We start from the raw sequence: 20,537 nt of genomic DNA, 5'->3' as shown, positions 1-20,537 counted from the left end.
GTTTTCCTTGCCAAGGCTGATGGCATTGGGCTGCCCTGCGGCTCCAGCCTTAGGCGTGCTTCCAGCATTTTAGCATTTAGAGTTGCTGAACTTTCACAGTAGGGGGCATGGGTAGCTTGCTGACCTTTCACAGGGAGGTGGCTGGGCTGTCTCTTTACGGGCGGGCGGGGCTCGGGCTGGGTCTGGTCACCACCCACTCACCTGCAGATCAACCAGTGAGGCTTCCTTGTCCCCATTCCCAGGGTAGGAAGCCAGTGTGCATTGCAGGGAGAGGTGGTAGCTGGAGAAGTATTAACTCCACAGTGGTTTTTCCAGAGGCTCGGAATTCGAGCCCCAGATCAGAGGCTTCTGACATTGAAGGCCCCTTTTGGTTACGAGAGCCAGAAACTCAACTCAACTCACTGCCATCAGTTAAAAAATAAAAGTTTATCGTTCACATAAAAAACAAGTTCAGGGAGAATTCCAGTTTTTATATTCATTAAATTCAGAGCTCAGATGATTCCTCTGGAACCTGTGACTCGCGTCTCTTAGCTCTTGGCTGGGCAAGGCAACCTCACCTTGCTCTCCATCATCCCAGCAACCCTAGGGGGAAGGCAAGTTTCCATCCTGGTGGCTCCAGCAAAAGTCCCAGGGAAGGTTTTGGTTGGGTCAGATGGGTCACACTGCCTATCCTGGGCTCAGTCAGCATGGCTGCGGGCCTGGGAGGCTCTGGTTGGCCAGGCTGGGTTATGAATTCTCCCTTTTCAGCCCAGGGGTGCGTCTCCTGATCCTTACCACTGGGGCTGAGAGTGAAGGAGGTTCCCTGAGGAAAACAGGGGGCCCTTAACAGAAGAAGGAAGGGATGTTGGCACCCCCTAAAATGAAGATGTTCGTGAGAGGACCCTCTTGATGCCTGAGTTTGTGCTGCTGTTGGAAGGTCCTTGCTGCGCCATACCCATACTGTGTCTGCCTGCAAATGGCCTGGCACCACTGGGCATGAGCACATGCCATTTGGTGGAACTGTCCCTTTCAGAGCCTCAATACCTGCCCTGCCAGGGGAGGCAGCTGGGCTGGGTCCTGAAATGCTGGCATGCAGTCATATGCCTACTTGCCTAATTTGTAGAGTGAAGGGGTTTTGCTCATTCAAGTGGCCCCATCTCCAAGCCCAGTGCAGCAGGGATAATGTGGGGGGATGGGCTCTTACTGGGATCAGCCTCTTGTCAGTGGGTGGGAACAAAACAGGCGAAGCTTCAGCCTGAGACCTGCTTAGTAGTAGCCCTTTCTGCCCCTGGCATTGGGGCCCTGGCTGGGCTTTGAGGGGTCACGGAGGCTGTGGGGAACCCTGGCTGGTCCATGAAGGCAAGGGAGGTCATGGGGGAGACCTTCTAGTTCGAGAAGGCTTGGAAGGGAAAGTGATAGAGGAGCGTGGAAGAGCTAGTGGGCTTGAGAGTGCAGCATAGGGAGGAGGGGTGGAGGTGGGGGGCAGAAAGAGTTGGCCCTTCAACACGGGGAATAGCATGAGTACAGTGTGGAGGCCAGACATCCCAGAGAGGAGCCTGCCGAGGGCTTCCTGGTTGAGCCCAGTCAAAGGATAACATACCTAGTCCCAGGACTTGGACCAGGAGGTTCCATGGAGGGGGTAACAGAGCAGATATATGCAGCAGATACCTGCAACAAGCAGAGATAGGAGTCAGGCGCCAGCCACTGCTGCCACCTAGCAGCCAGCCACCTGCCACCTCACCCATCCTATCCATCCATCCATCCTTCCATCCGTCTATCCATCTACCCATCCTTCCGTCCAACCATCCATCCATCTGTCCCATCTGTCTAGTCATCTGTTCATCTACCCTATCACCCATTGTCCATCCATCCATCATCCATCTACCCATCTATCCATCCACTCATCCACCCACCCACTCAGCCATCCAGCCATTTAATCAACAAGTGTGACTGAGCTCTGAGCACGTGCTGGGCATGGTGCCAGGTGCCGGAACACAGCAGGAGACAGAACCCACCCTTCCCTGCTTGGTGAGTCTCCTGTTGCAGCTTCGAGGAGACAGGTTGGAAACAGATGGATGGTTTACCAGATGGAGCGATGGGGCAGGCAAGACAACTAGAGCTGGGTTGGGGTCAGAGAGGTGTGAGGCCTGGGTGGGGCTTTCCCACTGTGACCTGGCAGAATGGGGTTGCCTCCCTCATAACAGCTGGAGGGTTAGTGGGATAGTCCACACCCTTGCCCTGGCTGCCACTGAGGAGCCACATCCTGCCCTACTTACTGTCCAGCTCCACGTCCACCTCCTGGCTTGGCCTTCCTGGTGAGTGGTCTCAGCTCTCCCAGCCTCAGTCTCCCCGTCTGCATCATGGAGGTGATCAGGGGGCCCATCCACCTGGGGCTACAGAGAGACCGACACTGGCCAGGCCTCTTACGTGCTGTGTGGCCTTGGGTGGGTGCCTGAACCTCTCTGTGCCTCAATGTCCCTATCTGTAAGATGGTGACGATAGTGGTATACCCCTCTCCAGGCTGCCCACTGAGAGACGAGCTGGGAACCAGGTTGGCACTGCCCCGGGCCCACAGTCTTGCATGGAGTGGGTGCTCGCTTGCCAGGATGGGGAGGGGTGGGGGTATGTGGAGGCAGAGAGCTTGCTGATGAGGGAAGGAGGGTCTGGGTGTCCGCCTTCCATCTTCCTAGCCTTGAGAAGTTGCTGGAGTTGGGCAGGTCTGGGACTGGGGAAGTGCTGCCTACAGGGTCCTCTCGTCCATCAGCAGTGGCCAGATCCCTACGTCCTGGGCTCCCTGGGGCACCAGTCAGAGGCTGGGGTGAGGGCAGAGAGCCTGGGCAAGACGTCACAGCTGGGCTTCAGGGGCACTGGGCTCACCGTGGCCCCTGAGGAGCAAAACTGTGGGAGAGCCACAGGGGGCTTAGGCAGGAGAGTGATGGAGTTTGATGTCATTGTTGCCTTCTGCTTGTGGGAGGGTGGGCCATACCTGTAGAGTTCTTGGCTGTAACCCAGTGAGTATTGTGGGAGTGGGGGAATCCACGCGGTTTGTCCCTGTCTCAGAAGGGCGGGATGACGGAGCTGACCGGGTGGTTCCACTTGCCTTGAGTGGAACCAGCACTGAGTGAGGCTGTCTGGCGCCAGGCTCAGGATCCCAGCCAGGCTTTGGGGATGGCTGGTGGGGTCTCATTGTGAGGCTGGTGACTTGTGGGGCCAGGCACACCCCTGCCTCTACTCCCAGCCCCTAGGAATTTGCTCCTGTCACCTCTCTGGGTCCTTGGGAGGAGTCATGATGGTTCTTTTGAGGTGGACGTGGGTTCTAGAACCTGTCTGCCTTCCCTACCACCCTCTGGACCCTCAACCTCCCTGGCTGTCATGTGGGGGTTCTCAGGAGCCACCAGTCCCGGGTGCCGGCAGGTTGCATGGTTCCCTCCTGCCGGTACTCCCCAGCACCCAGCACCGCCTCTCTTCCATCACCCTGTCACTGCACTGCAGGCACAGACAGGCAGGAGCCAAAGACATACGTGTGGGAGGTGGCCCTGCCTGGTGATGCTCTGAAGATGAGGTTGGCAACCGTGGCCTGGCGCCCCTTTGCAGGGCTCAGGGAGAGCATCTCTGTGGGCGACGTGCTCCCAGGGTGGGCTCGCAGTGGGCCCTAGACGTGTCCACGGCCCAGCTCTTGGATGAGGCAGAGCAGGTGGGAAGGAGTGGATGAAGCTCTGTCCCTGCCTGGCGGCCTGGCTTGGGGTGCGCAGATCCACCTTGGCACTGGGCATCCTGATTTAAATTATCGCAGAAGATGTAGGAAGTAACCAGTATGATGACCAGGAGGGAGAAATAAACAATTCAGCTGATGCTGTGGAAAGAGCCCAGGCTCAGGGGCACATGGGATCTGGAGCCCTGGCCAGATGTTCTTCTTTCTCTCTCTCTCTCTGGGTCTCTGTGCCCCCCAGTCTCTCTCAGTGGTTTGGCCTCCAGGCCTGCTGGGACACTGCTCTGAGGACCTTCATCTGCTCCTGGGTTCCACACTTGTCCACATTGGAGCCCTGCTCTTTCATCTGCTCCCCAGCGTGCCCGGGGATCAAGCCCTGCGAGAGGACTGCAGGCATCTCAGAAGGAGCTGCCCCTTATCGTGGGGCTGCGGCTGTCTGGGGGTGAGGAGGGCGGAGCCGGCCTGGGGTGAGCAGCCCCAGGGGAGAGCGTGCTGACGTGAGCATGGGGGCTGCTGGCCAGCCGGAGCATTTAAGGGCTACTGCCAGGTGCCAAAACGTGGTGACTCCATCCTTTGGGCTGGGAGCATAGTACCCAGAGCTGTGAAATACTGTGGTAACCACAGCAACAGTGGCTTGGGGTGTCTGCCTTTGTGGGACATGTGGGACCTTGGTTCAGACGCACCTTTGATCCATGGAGCTGCGTGCCTGGAAGGCAGAGCAGTGGCCTTGGCAGAGTCAGCAGGCTGTAGTAGAGCGGGAAGCAGGAGCCAGTACTGGAGCTGCCTGCAGCCATGGAGGGGGGGGCCATACTGGGCCTCAGTTTCTCCATCTTTTTAAAAAAATAAATCTATTTATTTATTTTTGGCTGCCTTGGGTCATCGTTGCTGTGCAGCCTTTCTCTAGTTGGGGTGAGCAGGGGCTACTCTTCATTGTGGCGTGCAGGCTTCTCATTGTGGTGGCTTCTCTTGTTGCAGAGCACGGGCTCTAGGCGTGCGGGCTTCAGTAGCTGTGGCACGTGGGCTCAGTAGTTGTGGCTCGCGGGCTCTAGAGCGCAGGCTCAGTAGTTCTGGTGCACAGGCTTAGTTGCTCTGCGGCATGTGGGATCTTCCCGGACCAGGGAATCGAACCCATGTCCCCTGCATTGGCAGGCGGATTCTTAACCACTGCACCACCAGGGAAGTCCAGTTTCTCCATCTTGAAAGGGACACTTGCTGCACTGACCTCTTGGGCTGGCCAGGGATTCATGAAGTTCTTCGTGAAGGGCTGTGCCCAGCATGTGCTCTGTCAGTGAGCCTGCTTTGTGAAGGGTCTGAGGCGGGCAGGAAGGGGAAGCCAGAGAAGCTTCCAGTGTGGCTGGATAGGAGGACCAGTGGGCTGCCGGCGCTTCTCCATCTGCAGCTAGAGAGCCCCATCCCCATCCCCCAACCTCTGTCTCCCCCCCCACCCCGTCTCTGTCCCCCTCTCTCTGGGTCTCTCTCCCCCTCTCTGGGTCTCTATCTCCCTTTGTCAGCCCAAGTGCAGCGTCTTCCCTGCTGATGCACCCAGGACCCTAAGGTGGAATGGCCTGGAGCTCCCTGGTACTGCATCAGCTGGGGTGTGAGCCAACCAGCTGCACTGCGCTGCTGTGCTCCATCGAGCCACATGGACAATAAAACCAAAATTGGCTTTGAAAGTGGAAGTGCTCTCTGTTTTGAGGGGAAGTGAGGGAATTTGCATGTAAGAACAGTATGTTAAAGGGGCAATACCGTCAGACTCTGTTCTGGCCTGAGCTTTGGGCTCCACGTGGGGGTGGGAAAGGAGTTTACAAAACCCCAAAGAAATGTTTCCATGAAATTCTTTCTTGGTCTTGCCTTTTCCCATTTTTTTTTTTTTTTTTTTGGACATTCCAGTGAAAAAAACTTTCCGGGGCTTCATATCTCTCCTGTGGGCTTGGGAAACCGACCGTGGAGACCAGGGCCAGCAGCCGGGCGAGGGCAGGAGGAGGGGAGCGCCCTCCCCGCCAAGTGCTGCTCCCAAGGCAGCCCCTACCGCCGTCGCGGGGCTCTGTCACTTTTGGTGTGGCTCTGCACCTCCTGTGGCTGTCCCTCACTAGGCCATCCTGCCTTGGGTCCCCCCGAAGCAGGCCCTGAGGCAAGGATATTTGGGGGGTGGTATATTTGGGGGGTGACCCCATGAAGAATGGGGGGCAGGAAGGAGCCCACACAGGGGGCGCCAGCAAGGATCCAGCGACAGCATGGGCAATGGGCTCAGAAGGCTGGGGACGCCTGGAGGTTGTGGGGATCCTGCCACAGGTGGGCATTTACCCCACCTAGTCCCACTGGCTGTCAGCTCCCGTGCAGGGACATCCAGAGGGAGGCAACAGCTGTTTCCCTTGTTCAGCACGGGACTGCACATGGCTGGGGGTGCCTGATGACCGTGGTAGAGAGACACAGCACGGGGGTTGGGGTCAGGGGGCACATGGTCAGAGGCCAGGTCCAGGCTGAGGGTGCAGCTGGGGAGGCAGTGAGTGGCCTCCAGAGACGCCCTGACCCGGCTGCTGACGCATTGGCTCCGATGACTCAGCGCGGGTGACCGTGGCTTGGGTGGCCGTCTGGAGACTCGGACTAGCTCAAGGGCTGCCGCTGCCGCCTTCCTGGGGGCCCGGGGCCCCGCCTCGCCAGCCGCCCCCTGTCTGGGCCGGCCTGAGTAATGGGTCCTTCCCTTAGTCATCGGTCCCAGGCCCTGGCCCTCCCTCTTCCTCCTGCCCACCTCCGCCCAGCCAAGCCTGCTTCTCTGTCCAGGCTGGGGACTCTGGCCCCTGCCGGCTTCCTCCCTCCTTCCCTGAGTTCCCCAGAGGCTGTGAGGTGTGTGTGGGGTAGCGGTGGGGGCTTCAGAGACAGTTGTCCCACCGGTGAGATGGGAGGAGGAAACCAGCCTTGTGAGGTACCATGAGCCTTGCTGGGGGCACGAGGAGGAGCGCCTGGGACAGGATGAGGCGTGCAGAAAGGGGCTCTTTCCTACCCCCTTGGTGCAACTTGGGCTCCACACCCTGTAAGCAGAAGTGCTATGGGCTTTGTAGGGCTTCCTGGGCCGGGGTGTCCTAACTCCAGCAGAGGAGCGTTTTAACGCTCAGAGTATGCACGGCCTCCGTGCTCTGCTGGAGGGCAGCCCTTTGTACCTCCTTAAAGGGTGTTTAGCTTGTTTCCCATCTTCAGCCCCCAGAAATGGTATTTGGTAAATATCCTCACACATCTCTCAACTTGCACATGCGAGTATATCTCAGATAAATCCCAAAAGTAGACCTGCTAGGTCAAGGATGTGAACCTTTAGAATTTTTCTAGGTCTACCAAACTGCCTGCCTGGGAGTTGTCCCTCTTCGCACTCCTGCTGGGAATGGACAAGAGCATCTGCTGCCAGATGGCCCACCCCATGACTCTGCCCACCTGAGGGGTGAAGCCAGTCCTTTGGCAAGCACACTACCCTTATCGTGAGCGAGGCTGAGTCTTAGGTCTCTCCAGCCAGCTGTGCTTCCTTTCCTAGGAACCGTCAACCCACATCTTTCTGTGACATTGCTGGCTTTGTATTGATTTCTTGGTGCTCTTTATATATGGAGGACCACTGTAAATATATGTCCAGGGACCAAGCAGCCCCGGGATGAAGTTGCCTCTGGTGGGAGATCTTTCTTCTGGTGAAAACATGCATAGGCACGCCAGTCCCCAGAGCTCAGAGGAAGCACAGGAAATCCTCCCAGCTCGCCTCACACTTTCAGAGGAACTTCTAAGAAAAAACTGAGGCCAGCTAAAAGCAAAATGTCAAATGCTGGGTTGGGGGAATATACCAAATCTGTGAGGTGAGGTGTCCACAGAGAGGCCAGCCAGGCTCACTTGACACCTGCCGTGGGCTGGTGCTCTGTGGGTGGTTCCAAGCTTCAAGTTCCCAAGCACTTGGCCCCATTCAAAGGCATGCGAGTGGCTTGTATGGTTGGTGGCAGGATGTAGCCCCCCACTTTGCCAGCCCAAAGTGAAGCTGGGGGAAGTAGGGGGTCTGTGGTCCCTCATTTCCCAGGAGGTGATGGGGGCCGGGGAGCCTCATGGCAGCCCTGTGACATCTGCTCCTCCCTGCCCCTTCCCACCGTTTAAAAAAATTTTGGCCGCGCTGAGCAGCATGCGGGATCTTATTTCTCAACCAGGGATCGAACCCGTGCCCCCTGCAGTGGAAGTGTGGAGTCTTAACCACTGGACCACCAGGGCAGTTCTGCCTGCCCCATTTGAGAGCTGAGAAAATGAAGACCCAGAGGACCGGGGAACGTGCCTTAGTCACACAGCTGGCAGATAGCAGGGCAGCCTTGGAATCCTGCCCTCTGCTCCTCACACCAGGTGCCAGAGCCTGGAGCAGCAAGGGCCGTGGTGCAGCCCGGGCAGTCTTTCCGGAGTGGGTCTGGCCAAGATTCACCTCCCAGGCTTTGGGTCCCGGCCCAACCCTCCAGACACTCTGCTCAGGGCCAGGCTCCAGGCTTGGATGACTCTAGGGGATCCTGGTGATGAAAGTGGCACACAGGTGCTGTCTGCGTGTCACCTCCTCACACCCCGCAGCCCCTGCTGTGCTGAGTGACATCTGCAGAGAACAGCACTGCCATCCCCGGGGCTACCCAGACTGGCCAAGTCTACGTCTGTGTCTGCATCTTAACACGGCCCCTGGTTTGAGACACACCTCTTCTCTGTACCCTGTTCCTGGGAGGGAGGTTCCAAGGGGTCACAGCAGCCGTCCCTGATCCCAGGCCACTGTGCTGCACAGGGAAGGTGGAGCACCTGGCCCCAGGCAGGAGGGGGCCCGTCTTGGGAGGGGAGGTGGCTCTGCACAGGGGCGGCCGTTTGTGGAAGTCGGGCCTTAGGGCCAACACCCAGGATGCAGCCAAGCCCTCTGCTCCCAGGGAGAGGCTGGGCATCACTGTCTAACCTCAGGGGTGGCAGAGCTGGGAGGAGAAGCCGGGGACACCCCCACTTTTTCTGGCCTCTGCACCTCTCTGCTCCCAGCTCCTGTCTCCTCCCCCCGGGACATTCACAGCTTCGATGTGAAGCCAGTTGTGGATGATGTGACCACTTCGGGTCCCCATTTCCCGATTGTGCACCCGACGAGGGCAGATCTGCTCTGTCTCATTCATGCTGTGTCCTCCCACCCATGAGAAACAGACAAGGGGCTGACAAAAAAGCCCATGAGGAGAGGGGGGGAGGGGGGGATGGATCTGAGCACCTCAAGGGTCCTTGGAGGCTCATGTGGGATGTGACTTTGGCTCGGCGCTCCAGAGGCCCGTCACAGGGTGTCGCCGAGAGGACACAGCAACACCCTGTCCCTGGAGATGTCCTGGCAGGGCCTGTATGGCTGAGGGCAGCCCTGGCCAGTGGGTGGGTACAGTTGGAGGCCTTCTGAATCCTGAGGGTCCAATGACATTCTCTTCGTGATCTTCAGAACATGGGTCAGGTGGGGTTCTTGGGAAACCAAAAGAGCAGAGACTCGGATCCGAGCAGTGACCCAGTCAGGAAGGATGGGCTGGATGCCGCAGCACTGGCTGCTTCCTGCCTGGGAGAGGAGGGGGGCGTGTGAGGTGGGCGTCCCCTCCACCTCGTGGGGAGAGGCGACTCAGCCAAGCTAGAGACTCAGGGTCCTCCTGGGTCCCTTTCCTTCCCTCCCTCCACGGTCTGCACACCCAGCCTCCAGGACAAACCCAGGATCTGGCTACCGACACCACTGGCGTCCCAGTATCACCAGCTCAGATGACCACAGCGCTGGGCTCTGAGTCACATGTGTTCCTGCCTCCCAGAGACAGGATGGTTTTCCGCTAAGCGCAGGTGGTGTCCCCCTGCCACGTTCCCTGTCCCCCCGCCATGTCCCCACACCTTCGGAACCCTGAGCACCTCGCAGGCCTGCAGGCAGTGTCCAGGGCCCTGCAGCCCCTCTACCCATTGGATGGTTTACCCCTTTTCCCTAGGCTCTGCAGAAGGCCGCTGATGGGGGCGGCCTGTGCGAGCCGGGGACCTCCCGTCAGCAGCGACTGTGTGTCTTGTGCCCGGCGTCAGCTCTTTTACCCCTTGGTTGTGTTTTGGGAGCTGGTGGGCAGTAGGAGTCGAGGAGCCTTCTTTCTCTTCCTGCTTTCTTGGAAAGACCAGTGCCCACATTCCTGGCCCTCATTTGTGGGCAGAGGCAGGCGTCAGTCCCAGGAATGGGAAAGCAAGTTCCAGAGAGCCGGAGGCCATGGCGAGAGAGCAGAGGGCTGGGGAGGATGGCCTTTGCCTGGGGTGGGGTGTGGGGGCTGAGAGAGTCCTGGGAAGGCTCTTGACCCCATGGAGGCTGATGGGCATTGCCCGCTTCTGTTGTGTTTGGAGGAGGAAGTGATGTATTAGGGCCTCCTAAACTACTCATTTATCTCTGCATTTCTACAAAAGTTTTCCGAGATGAAACAGCAAAGGGGACAGGGGCTGGGGGGTGGTAGGGGATGAGGGGAAGCGAGTGGGAGTGATAGGGGCTGGGCCACAGAGGACCTTGTATGCTGTGAGGCCCTGGAGGTCATGGCAGGGTTTTGCCCAGGACCTGAGAAGGCTCAGATGTCCTTGAGTTTTGTATTGTTTTGAGGTGGAAGTCATATAACCTAAAATTCACCATTTTAAAGTATATAATTCAGTGACATTTAGTGCTTTTACAGTGTCGTGCAACTATCGTCTCTGTTTAGTTCCAGAACGTTTTCATCACCCCAAAGGGAATCCTGTACCCTCAGGCGGGCACTCCACACCCCCCCTCCTCCAGCCACTAATCTACTTTCTGTCTCTGTGGATTTCTGGACGTTTCATATAAATGGAATCATGTAACACGTGGCCTTTCGTGTCTGGCGGCTTTCACTCAGCCTGATGTCTTCCAGTTTCTTCCATGTTGTAGCATGAATCAGTTTCATTCTTTTTTTTATGACCGAGTAATATTCTGTTGTATTCATATACCATGTTTTGTTTATGCATTCATCCACTGATGGGCATTTGGGTTAGTTCCACCCCTCTCCTTTTCAAAACTTTATTTTTATTCCAAGACAACCTTTGCCTTGTGCATCCTCATTTTGAGGTGCAGGAATCTGTTTTACTTGTCGCATCCCCAGCTAACTGCCCCCATAGGTAAATCCATCTTAGGGCAGTTATTCTTGGTTTTATGGCTTCCTTACGTTGGTGACAGGAAGATCCCACACAACCTCCTGTTTCCTGGGCCCGGGTTCAGTCCTCCTGCGTCCTCTTATAGCTCTGGGGCTGCGGACAGCCTGTTCAGCGTGTCCCTGAAAGGTAGGACTGACAGGCGTTTCCCCTCGACTGGGCATCCACCGAGTGCAGCCAGGGCCGAATTCTTCCGTAAACGGCCAGGGTGACTTGATGGTCGTGTGGCCGCCCTCCCCTGGGGTACAGGGCACAAGAGGCATGCTGGCTGGTGTCAGAGTGGCTGGACCTTGAAGGTCAGCACCCGCTGGAGGTGGCTCTCCCTCTCCCACGGTGAGAAGCTGGCCCGTGGCACCCCCAACCCCGGGGCTTAGTGCCACCCGGGAGGCTGCAGGTTTCAAGTTCCTCCTTCAGACCTGTGCTGGAGCTCTGCGCTGGCAACTAATCCCACCCCGCCTCCTGCAGGGGAGAGAAGAGGGGCTTACTCGTGGGGATGGCTCACTGGGGCACAGGGGACAGTGAGGTGACATGGAGAGTCCTGTTCCTTAAAACGAGCACTCAGTAGGCACAGGACGTTTTATTTGCTATTATTTATTTTTGGCTGCGTTGGGTCTTTGTGGCTGTGCGCGGGCTTTCTCTAGTTGTGGCGAGCAGGGGCTACTCTTCGTTGCGGTGCGTGGGCTTCTCATTGCAGTGGCTTCTCTTGTTGTGGAGCACGGGCTCTAGGCGCGCGGGCTTCAGTATTGTGGCTCGTGGGCTCTAGAGCGCGGGCTCAGCAGTTGTGGCACGTGGGCTTAGTTGCTCCTTGGCATGTCGGATCGTCCCGGACCAGGACTCAAACCTGCATCGGCAGGCAGATTCTTAACCACTGCACCACCAGGGAAGCCCCAGCACAGGTCATTTTAGAATGAAAGCTAATGAAATAAATTTTTAAAGAGGAGAAGGTTGGAAGCAACCCAAAGGTTCATAGATGGGTGAACAGATAAAGGAATTATGGTGTGTCCACACAGGGGAATATTACTCAGCTAGAAAAAGGAATGAAGCGTTGACACACGCTACAACATGGATGAACCTTGAAGGCATCAGGCTGAGTGAAAGAAGCCAGATACAAAAGACCGCATGTTGCATGATTCCATTTATATGAAACATCAAAACAGGCAAATCCATAGTTACAGGAGACAGATTAGTGGTTGCCAGGGGCTGGGGGAGGGGGATTGTGGGGGTGACTGGTAATGGGTGTGGGTCTTCTTTCACAGTGCTGAAATGTTCTGGAACTAGATAGAGGTGATGGTTGCATAACATTGTGAGTGGATTTTATGCCACTGAATTGTATACTTTAAAATGATGAATGTTATGTGAATCTCATCTCAAATACAAAAAAAAGGGATGCGGGAGGCTCTGCAGGTCCTGCATCAAACCCCGCCCATTTCACAGGCGGCAAATGGAGGCTGGAGAGGCGCATCCACTGCCACGGCCAGTCAGTGGGCAGGTGGCAGACACCATTGGGACCCAGGCCTGGTTTCCACTTCTCTGGGGCTGGTTCTGGCAATTTTGCCTCCACCCGGGGCAGCTTCAGAGCCCTGCCAAGCCTGCCCAGGGACCAGACGGCCCTGAGGCCGGTGAGCCACCTGCCCACCTCTGCTCTCCCCCAGCATGGCCGACAAGAACGGGGCCCTCAAGTGTACCTTCTCAGCCCCGGGCCACAGCACCAGCCTCCTGCAGGGCCTCGCCGCCCTCCGTGCCCAGGGCCAGCTCCTGGATGTCGTGCTCACCATCAACCAAGAGACCTTTCACGCGCACAAGGTGGTCCTGGCCGCCTGCAGCGACTACTTCAGGTGAGCGTGGGCCCCCAGGGGCAGGGTGGAGGGTGCTGCCCTTCTAAGAGGGAAGATCTCAGGGCTGGGCATCTAGCCGGGGATGGCTCTGAGGGAGAATGGCTGGGGTTAGCCCATCTTTGGGTTTAGAGAGAAGTCCAGTAAGCCTGCAGGTTTTTCCAGGTTTGCTGCTTATTCAAACTTGTGGGGGACACTGAGCAGACAAGCAGAGCATGCCTGGGGCACAGAGGTGGGTGCCCGATGAGCAGCTTCTGCCCTGCGAAGGTGGCAGGGCTCCGTCAGGTTTTCATTCTAAGGCTTTATGTGATGCCTGCATGTGCCAGGCGCTGTTCTAGGCCTTGGGGATTTAGCAGGGATAAGACAGGCACGAGCTCTGCCCTCATGGCACCTGTGCTCAGGCTGACGGACGGGAGGGACACCTGCTCGGCCGCCCTTGTGTGCGCCAGGTTCTGTCCAAGGCCCCACGTGATGAGTGAGGCCTTGCTGGGTGTACAGGTCTCTCTACCCTAAAGGCCCTTTCCTGAAAGCTCCTTCCCTGTGCCTGGCTGGGCAGCGGGGCGAGGGCCCCACGGAGCAGGGCTGGGGGCCATTCTCATCAGCTGGGGGCTGTCACAGGCTGGGGACAGTCTCCCTCATTCCCTTAGTGACCAGCTGGCAAGCTTCCTCCTGACACCAGAGAGAGCTGGGGTGCCGCCCTGGGGGTGGTTCTTCAGCCCCACATTGCCAGGGGTGGCCGAAGCGTTCCCACCTGCCATCCCAGGTGCCCGTCTTGGGCTGCATGTTCCTCGCAGCTGGGGTGCCTTGCCTGGTGCGCCCCCTGGCTGCCTGCCCCACGGGCTCAGAGGGGCCATTCTGGGGAGTTGGAGCAGCCAAGCCATCTGGGGCGCCGCTTCTATTTTTATTCTGGATTTGGGGACGGGCGGGCTGGCCCAGCCAGAAATGCCCTTTAAAGGCTCCTCTGCGCTGGCACTGCAGTTGGAGAGGCCTTAAAAGGCAATGCTCCCTCCCGTCACCGTCACCGTGATTGCTTCTGCCTTCGATGGGCTGACGGGACTCGCGGGGACAAGAAGGGGCAGGGTCCAGGGGGCTGGTAGAGCACTGCGGTGGAGGGTTGGGGGGTTGTTAGTCAGTGGCCGCACGGCAGCACCAAGCTCAGCTGTCCCTCCTCTGGGGCCTGAGCTGGGCCCACTGGGTGTGCGACTAGGGGACGGACATCTGTCGGGCAATGTCGGGAAGTTCTCTCCCCTCAGACGGCTGTCACAGGCGTGTGCTGATGGTAGTTATAATTATGATGAAATGCCAGCTTGCCCCAAGCTGGAGCACACGCCATCTTCTAGAACCTGCCATGAACCCTGAGCAGGCACTGGGGTTCTCACCCCTCTTCCTGGTGGGGGGCCCTCAAAGGCCATGGGGAGCTGTGACCCAGGGCCTACGTCTCTCAGCAGCGCTCACATTAGCTCTGCTTCTCAGAGCAGGATAGCACGGCTGACAGAGCTGGGGTTACTTGCTGCTGGGGGGCGGGTCTCACGATGGGCTGGTGTTCCTTTGGGCCATTCTCAGGGGGCTTTCCTGACCACGTAAGCCTCTGGAGATAGCAGGGACCCTAGCACCGCCCCCTGATGGGCACTCTGACTGGGCACCCTCACCCCTCCCCAACCCATGTGACAGTGACCCAGGCTGGGGAACGTGGAGCCAGCTGCCCACGTGAGGGGCTGGGCTCTGTGAACCACAGTGCCTAGTGCCCTTGGGGGTCCCCGCCTTGTCTCCTGAACTTGCCGCTGGCGTGGTCGTCCAGGGCTGGGTGTTAATGTGGGGCTGGAGACCTGTCCCCAGAGCCAAAGCCAAAGCCAAGGTTTGGTCGTCTCTTGCACAGCCGCACCAGCCCCGCAGCGAGCAGCCCCTGGTCCCCGCCCTTTGAGGCAGCTGGGCCCCAGCACCGCACACTTCTGGGTGAGGCCAGGCAGGGCTCCACGTAGGGGGGCAGAGTGGGGAGTTGCTGCTTGTAGGAAGATGCATGGCTAGGGGTGGATTAAAAGTCTTTTCCTTTTTGCCTGTCTTTAATGAGCATCCAGCCTGCTTTCCCCTGGCCGGCCGTGCCCTGCTCACAGTGTCCTGGGGCCAGGCCATGCTCGGGCAGCCACAGTGCCCCTTGGCTGCCCCGAGCCCACATGCTATGTTTCTGACCTTCAGGGCCATGTTCACGGGCGGCATGAGGGAGACGAGCCAGGACGTTATTGAGCTGAAGGGCGTGTCGGCCCGCGGCCTGCAGCACATCATCGACTTTGCCTACAGTGCCGAGGTGACACTGGACCTGGACTGTGTGCAGGACGTGCTGGGTGCAGCCGTGTTCCTGCAGATGCTGCCCGTGGTGGAGCTGTGTGAGGAGTTCCTCAAGGCCGCCATGAGCGTGGAGACCTGCCTCAACATTGGCCACATGGCCACCACCTTCAGCCTGGCCTCGCTCAAGGAATCGGTGGACACCTTCACCTTCCGGCACTTCCTGCAGATTGCCGAGGAGGAGGACTTCCTGCACCTGCCGCTGGAGCGCCTCGTCTTCTTCCTGAAGAGCAACCGGCTGCAGAGCTGCGCCGAGATTGACCTGTTCCGTGTGGCCGTCCGCTGGCTGCAGCATGACCCCGCCCGGCGGCTGCGCGCCAGCCACGTGCTCTGCCACATCCGCTTCCCGCTCATGCGGTCCTCAGACCTGGTGGACAGCGTGCAGACGCTAGACATCATGGTGGAGGATGTGCTGTGCCGCCAGTACCTGCTGGAGGCCTTCAATTACCAGGTGCTCCCCTTCCGGCAGCATGAGATGCAGTCGCCGCGCACAGCCGTGCGCTCGGATGTGCCCTCGCTGGTTGCCTTTGGTGGCACGCCCTACACCGACAGCGACCGCTCGGTCAGCAGCAAGGTGTACCAGCTGCCCGAGCCGGGGTCCCGTCACTTCCGTGAGCTGACGGAGATGGAGGTGGGCTGCAGCCACACGTGCGTAGCCGTGCTGGACAACTTCGTGTACGTGGCCGGGGGTCAGCACCTGCAGTACCGCAGTGGCGAGGGTGCCGTGGACTCCTGCTACCGCTACGACCCCCACCTGAACCGCTGGCTGCGCCTGCAGGCCATGCAGGAGAGCCGAATCCAGTTCCAGTTGAACGTGCTGTGCGGCATGGTATACGCCACAGGTGGCCGCAACCGGGCCGGCAGCCTGGCCTCAGTTGAGAGGTACTGCCCGCGGCGCAATGAGTGGGGCTACGCCTGTTCACTGAAGCGCCGCACGTGGGGCCACGCGGGTGCCTCGTCTGGGGGCCGCCTCTACATCTCGGGCGGCTACGGCATTTCGGTGGAGGACAAGAAGGCCCTGCACTGCTACGACCCCGAGGCCGACCAGTGGGAGTTCAAGGCTCCCATGAGCGAGCCCCGAGTGCTCCACGCCATGGTGGGCGCTGGCGGCCGCATCTACGCCCTCGGTGGCCGCATGGACCACGTTGACCGCTGCTTCGACGTGCTGGCTGTGGAGTACTACGTGCCCGAGACGGACCAGTGGACCAGTGTGAGCCCCATGCGGGCCGGACAGTCAGAGGCCGGCTGCTGCCTGCTGGACAGGAAGATCTACATCGTTGGGGGCTACAACTGGCGTCTCAACAACGTGACAGGCATCGTGCAGGTGTACAACACCGAGACGGATGAGTGGGAGCGCGACCTGCACTTCCCGGAGTCCTTTGCCGGCATCGCCTGTGCCCCTGTCCTGCTGCCCCGGGCCAGGACCAGGAGGTAGCTCCCCAGACCCCGGTTCCCGGCCTGGCCGCCTGCTGTTTCTGCGAGGGGCTTGGCGGGTGCGTGTCTGGGCGGGGAACTTCAAATCCCCACCCCCGCGGGCTGGTCTCGCATAAGGCACCCTCCTCACCCCCCCCCTTCCTTCCTGAAGCAGATTCTGGCTCTGTGCCCAGTGGGGGAGGCTGCCAGCAACAAGGCTGATGTGGCAGCAAACTCACACCCAAGGTGGTTTCCTCGCCCACCTTCAGTTCTCGCTGGCTGCCTGGCGGGCGGGAATCGAGGTCTCCTTTGGGACGTCGTGGTGTGGCTTTGCCCCACTTCTCTCCCCTCCCCCTGCCTGGAGGTCTGAGAAATGCAGATACGAACTCGTTCCCGGTTGATCCCCAAATTCCCCCCAACCCCCATGAGTTGCATGCGTCCTTTTTAAAATAAACATACCCCAAGTCTCTAACATATGGACCTCCAGGAGCAGGAGAAGCGGCTGGCAAGTACTTGGCTCGGGTTGGCCAGAAGGGCACGTTTCCGCCTCCCCAAGAAGCCTGAGCTGCTGGGCAGGAGGGAGCCGGCACTCATTTCTATTCCTGGCCTGGGTCTTAGCACCTTCAGGGTGTTCTGTCATCCGCTTTCAGGAGGAAAAACAACACAGCCAGCTCCCAGAGACCGTCCTTACGGGCATCAGGCCTTCCCGTTTGGCCCTGGGTGATGTGTGGGGCCTTAATAAGAACGGGCTGACTCTCCTCATCCCTGTCCCGGTCCCATGAATGAAAGGGGACGCCTGCTTCAGAATCTCACAGTGCATCTGCATTCCACAGGCCTGTCCCGTGCTTTTTATTTCTCCCCCTCTTTCCAGCCCTCTGCTCCCCCCAACCCTGTGTTCAGGTTGACATGCCGCAGGCCTGTGCCCACCCTGCGTGGGAAGTCAGGCGGGCTGTGAGGCCTCTGCCTTCAAGGGCCTTGCGGCATCTCCAGCCACATTTGCTTTGGTGTCTAAACCTCAAAACCATTTTTTTTTGTTGTTGTTCTCTTCTGCTTTTTTTTAAGAGGCCAGCACCACTGTCTTATAAATGGGATTTGTACCCTCGGGGCAACTTAAAGTGTCTCTTCTGCTGCTAATGGACGATTGATGTCGTGTCTCTGTGACCCGCTCGCCATGTAAATAATTAACCTCATACCTTAGCAGACGTTGTCTCCTAATACTTTCCTTTTATTTAATAAAAATGTTATGGTAAAAAGATGGAGTGGGCCCAGTGCTGAGCTTGTGGGCTTGATGGGTCACAGATTCCTCGTGTCCTTGCGTGTTTGGGGGCTCCTCTCCCCCCTCGCCCTTTTCCAGCATTGCAGAGGGGCCGGAAGTGGGGCCGGCCTTTGGCTCAGAGGCCTGGGGGCAACAGGAAAGGAGGCTAGGACGTCCTTCCACCCGGCGCCTGGAAGACAGAGGGCAACCAGCCGGGGCAAGGCAGCCTTCCAGAGACTCTTTCCAGGTGGTTCCTTGCGCCTGGTGACCCGGCCCCCTGCCATCAGCCAGCCCCACAGCCCCTGGCAGGTTCTGTCTCCATCTGCTCAGTCCTGGGACTCCAGGTTGGGAAGCTGGGGAGCCCCCCTCCGCAGAGGCTGTGATAGGGGAGGAGCAGGGCAGGTCCTAAAGGAAGCATGAAGTCACTGTGCTTCCCTATGGGGCTTCCGGGATCATCCTCAAAACGTACCCACAGGCCTGGTGCTCCTGTGCAGTGGCCGTCAGGGCCCGGGGTGAGGCTGGGTGTGTGTATGGGGGTGCAGGGTGGAAATAAGAACTTGGTTGGGAACCAGTAAGGAGCCCACACTGCCAGGGGCATAGAAGTGAAAAAACAGCAGCCCTCAGGGACTTACTGGAACATTCTAGCCCCTTCTCATCACCCCCAACCTGAGCTCCCCCAAAGAGAACCCTTCCCTGCTGGAGGCACGGCCCCTTTGGGGTGGGGGGGAAGGGAGAAGCCTTTGCCAGCTGCAAGTCCCCCCAGATCAGCTCACACCTCAGAACATCTTGTCCCCAACGAGCTGGCAGGGGCGCCGGCGCGGAGTTGGGGGCGGGGAGGTGCTGCCCTATCTAACTGGGTCGATTGTGCGTAACTGTCTGGGCTGGTTCATGGAATGTTCTCAGGGGCCCCCTGCCCCTCCCTCTCCACACCCACACCCCCCCGGAAGAAAGGAAAATTATTTTTCGTATTGTAAACTTTAAACACGAAAAAGCTGTTTTTAATTTAGCAGAAACTGGCTTGCATCTTCACTTTGTGCACATTTGTGTCCTTCAGAGGGAGGCGGAACATGCGTGCACACAGGCACGCAGACGCTTACACGCACACCTGCACTCATGCATCTGACACCCACATCCACGTGGTCACACTCACAGGTAGCCTTGTTCATAGGCCGTGTAACGTGCTCACATGCTCACTCACGCACAATTAAACACACAGCTCACATGTGTACATGCTCCTGGACTAGCCTGGCCCTCCTCTGCACAGCACCCTGAAGGGGTCTGGAGCTCATCACCTCATCACCTCCTTCACCTTTGGCCCAGGGCAGCTTGGGCACGTAGGGACTGAGCTTGTGGAGAGCCCGTCTGCTTCCAGATATCCTGCTTTCCCACCGTGGCCCTGGATGTGGCCGGCAGGAGCCTCCCTCTGCACCTGGGCTTGGGCTGTGGGAAAACGCCATCTCCTGGGACGGTGGGATGGAGGCCCGCGAGAGGGAGGCCAAGTGTGACTTCTGGGGCCTCACAGTGAGCGAGGGCCAAGGGGGCCTCGGGGGAGCCGTGTGAGGTGGGAATCTGCCCCAGACCTGGCCAGCTTGGAAACCCGCCCCTGGCTTCATCTCTGAGAACGCAGCTCCAGCCCCTCTGTTCTCACGGGCCCTGGAGCTTTTGCTTCTCATGGTGGAGCCTCGGCACATCAGTTTTATTAGGGGCACCTGGCCATGTGTCCCAGGAGGCACAGCCTGAATGTTTGTTGCACAAATGACAGCTTTTGGGGTGGGGTGGTGGGAGCAGAGTCTCATCCACTCCAGGATCCGTGGGCACCATTGGCCTGCAGACCCCCAGGGCAAGAGGGCCACGAAGCCGTGCTCCTGCCCACAACAAAGGGCCCAGCTTAATTCTTGTGGCTGACCCCGCTTGTTGCCATCCCGGCGATCATTTCACCCTCCTCACCAACAGAGCCATGGTTTGGTGCCCAGCCTCGGGGGTTAATTTAGGATTTGGCTGAGCCATTCTTGGCAACGTCTTTTGTGGGGGTTTTTCTCGATCTGGGCACATTTCCCAGTTCTGGCCAGCAAGTTTTAAGGGGAGGTCTGGGGTAGGGGTTTCTGGACACAGGAAAGGTTTTATTGCCCCCTTCCCTCCCTTACTGTTTCCCACGAGGACATGATGCCAGGAGCTTCTGTAGCCATCTTGTGGCCACGAGGAGCAAGTTAAGACGGGCACAGAGATGCTGCCTCCCAGAGCCCTGAAACCATGGGGGCACCAGTCCCACCCCGGAACCTCTTACCTCCAGACTCCTTTTTATGAAAAATCACAATGTCTGTGCCACTTAAGATACTAGTGGTCAGATATTCTGCTAATTGTAACCCAAACAGTTCCAAAATTATAATATAAATGTAACAGATGCTGGGGTTTCCCCATCTTATGTAAGTCAAGGTTTTAATTTGCAAGCAGCGGAAACACCAGCCAAATTAAATAGCAAAAATGTGCATTGGAAGTCTGTTCAGTTCCTCACAAAAGTGGCAGGAAGGCTGGAAAACCAGACTCAGAAAGTGGTAGAAATCAAGGAGGTGAGGGTGATTAGCTGACATCATGCCAGGGAACTGGTTGGTGAGGTCACTTCTGCCACCACCACAGAATCCAGATGCCTCAACTGGCACTGCCATTGGTACTCCGCCATAGCTGCCCCTGGAAACCACATGCTCCTGCCCCAATGCTGTGTCTTTGCATCACTTGGAAACATCCTGTTGGCCCAGCATGTCCTGCTCCAATGCCCTAGGGAGTGGGGAAAGTTAGTACCTCAGTGTATTAGTCAGCTGCTGCTGCTGTGTAACAAGCAACCCCA

General features: G+C 58.2%; 1 protein-coding gene across 3 annotated transcripts in view; it reads left to right on the top strand.

The window, feature by feature from the left end:
- KLHL26 (kelch like family member 26) overlaps positions 1-17,681 on the top strand; it is a 28,299-nt gene extending 10,618 nt beyond the window's left edge. The window contains exons 2-3 of one of the 3 annotated variants that reach the window (XM_060008018.1): positions 12,508-12,690; positions 14,881-17,681. In XM_060008018.1, coding sequence (XP_059864001.1) covers positions 12,508-12,690; positions 14,881-16,462 — 1,765 coding nt within the window. In that variant the 3' untranslated portion in view covers positions 16,463-17,681. Of the gene's footprint in view, positions 1-12,289; positions 12,691-14,579; positions 14,641-14,880 lie in introns of those variants that run through there. The other 2 variants (XM_060008019.1, XM_060008020.1) reach the window with 2 other exon arrangements.
- The last annotated feature ends 2,856 nt before the right edge of the window (positions 17,682-20,537 follow it).

Source organism: Delphinus delphis, chromosome 3 (assembly GCF_949987515.2).
Source record: "Delphinus delphis chromosome 3, mDelDel1.2, whole genome shotgun sequence".
NCBI classification, from domain to species: Eukaryota; Metazoa; Chordata; class Mammalia; order Artiodactyla; family Delphinidae; genus Delphinus; species Delphinus delphis.
This window is presented reverse-complemented; position numbering and strand designations above follow the sequence as displayed.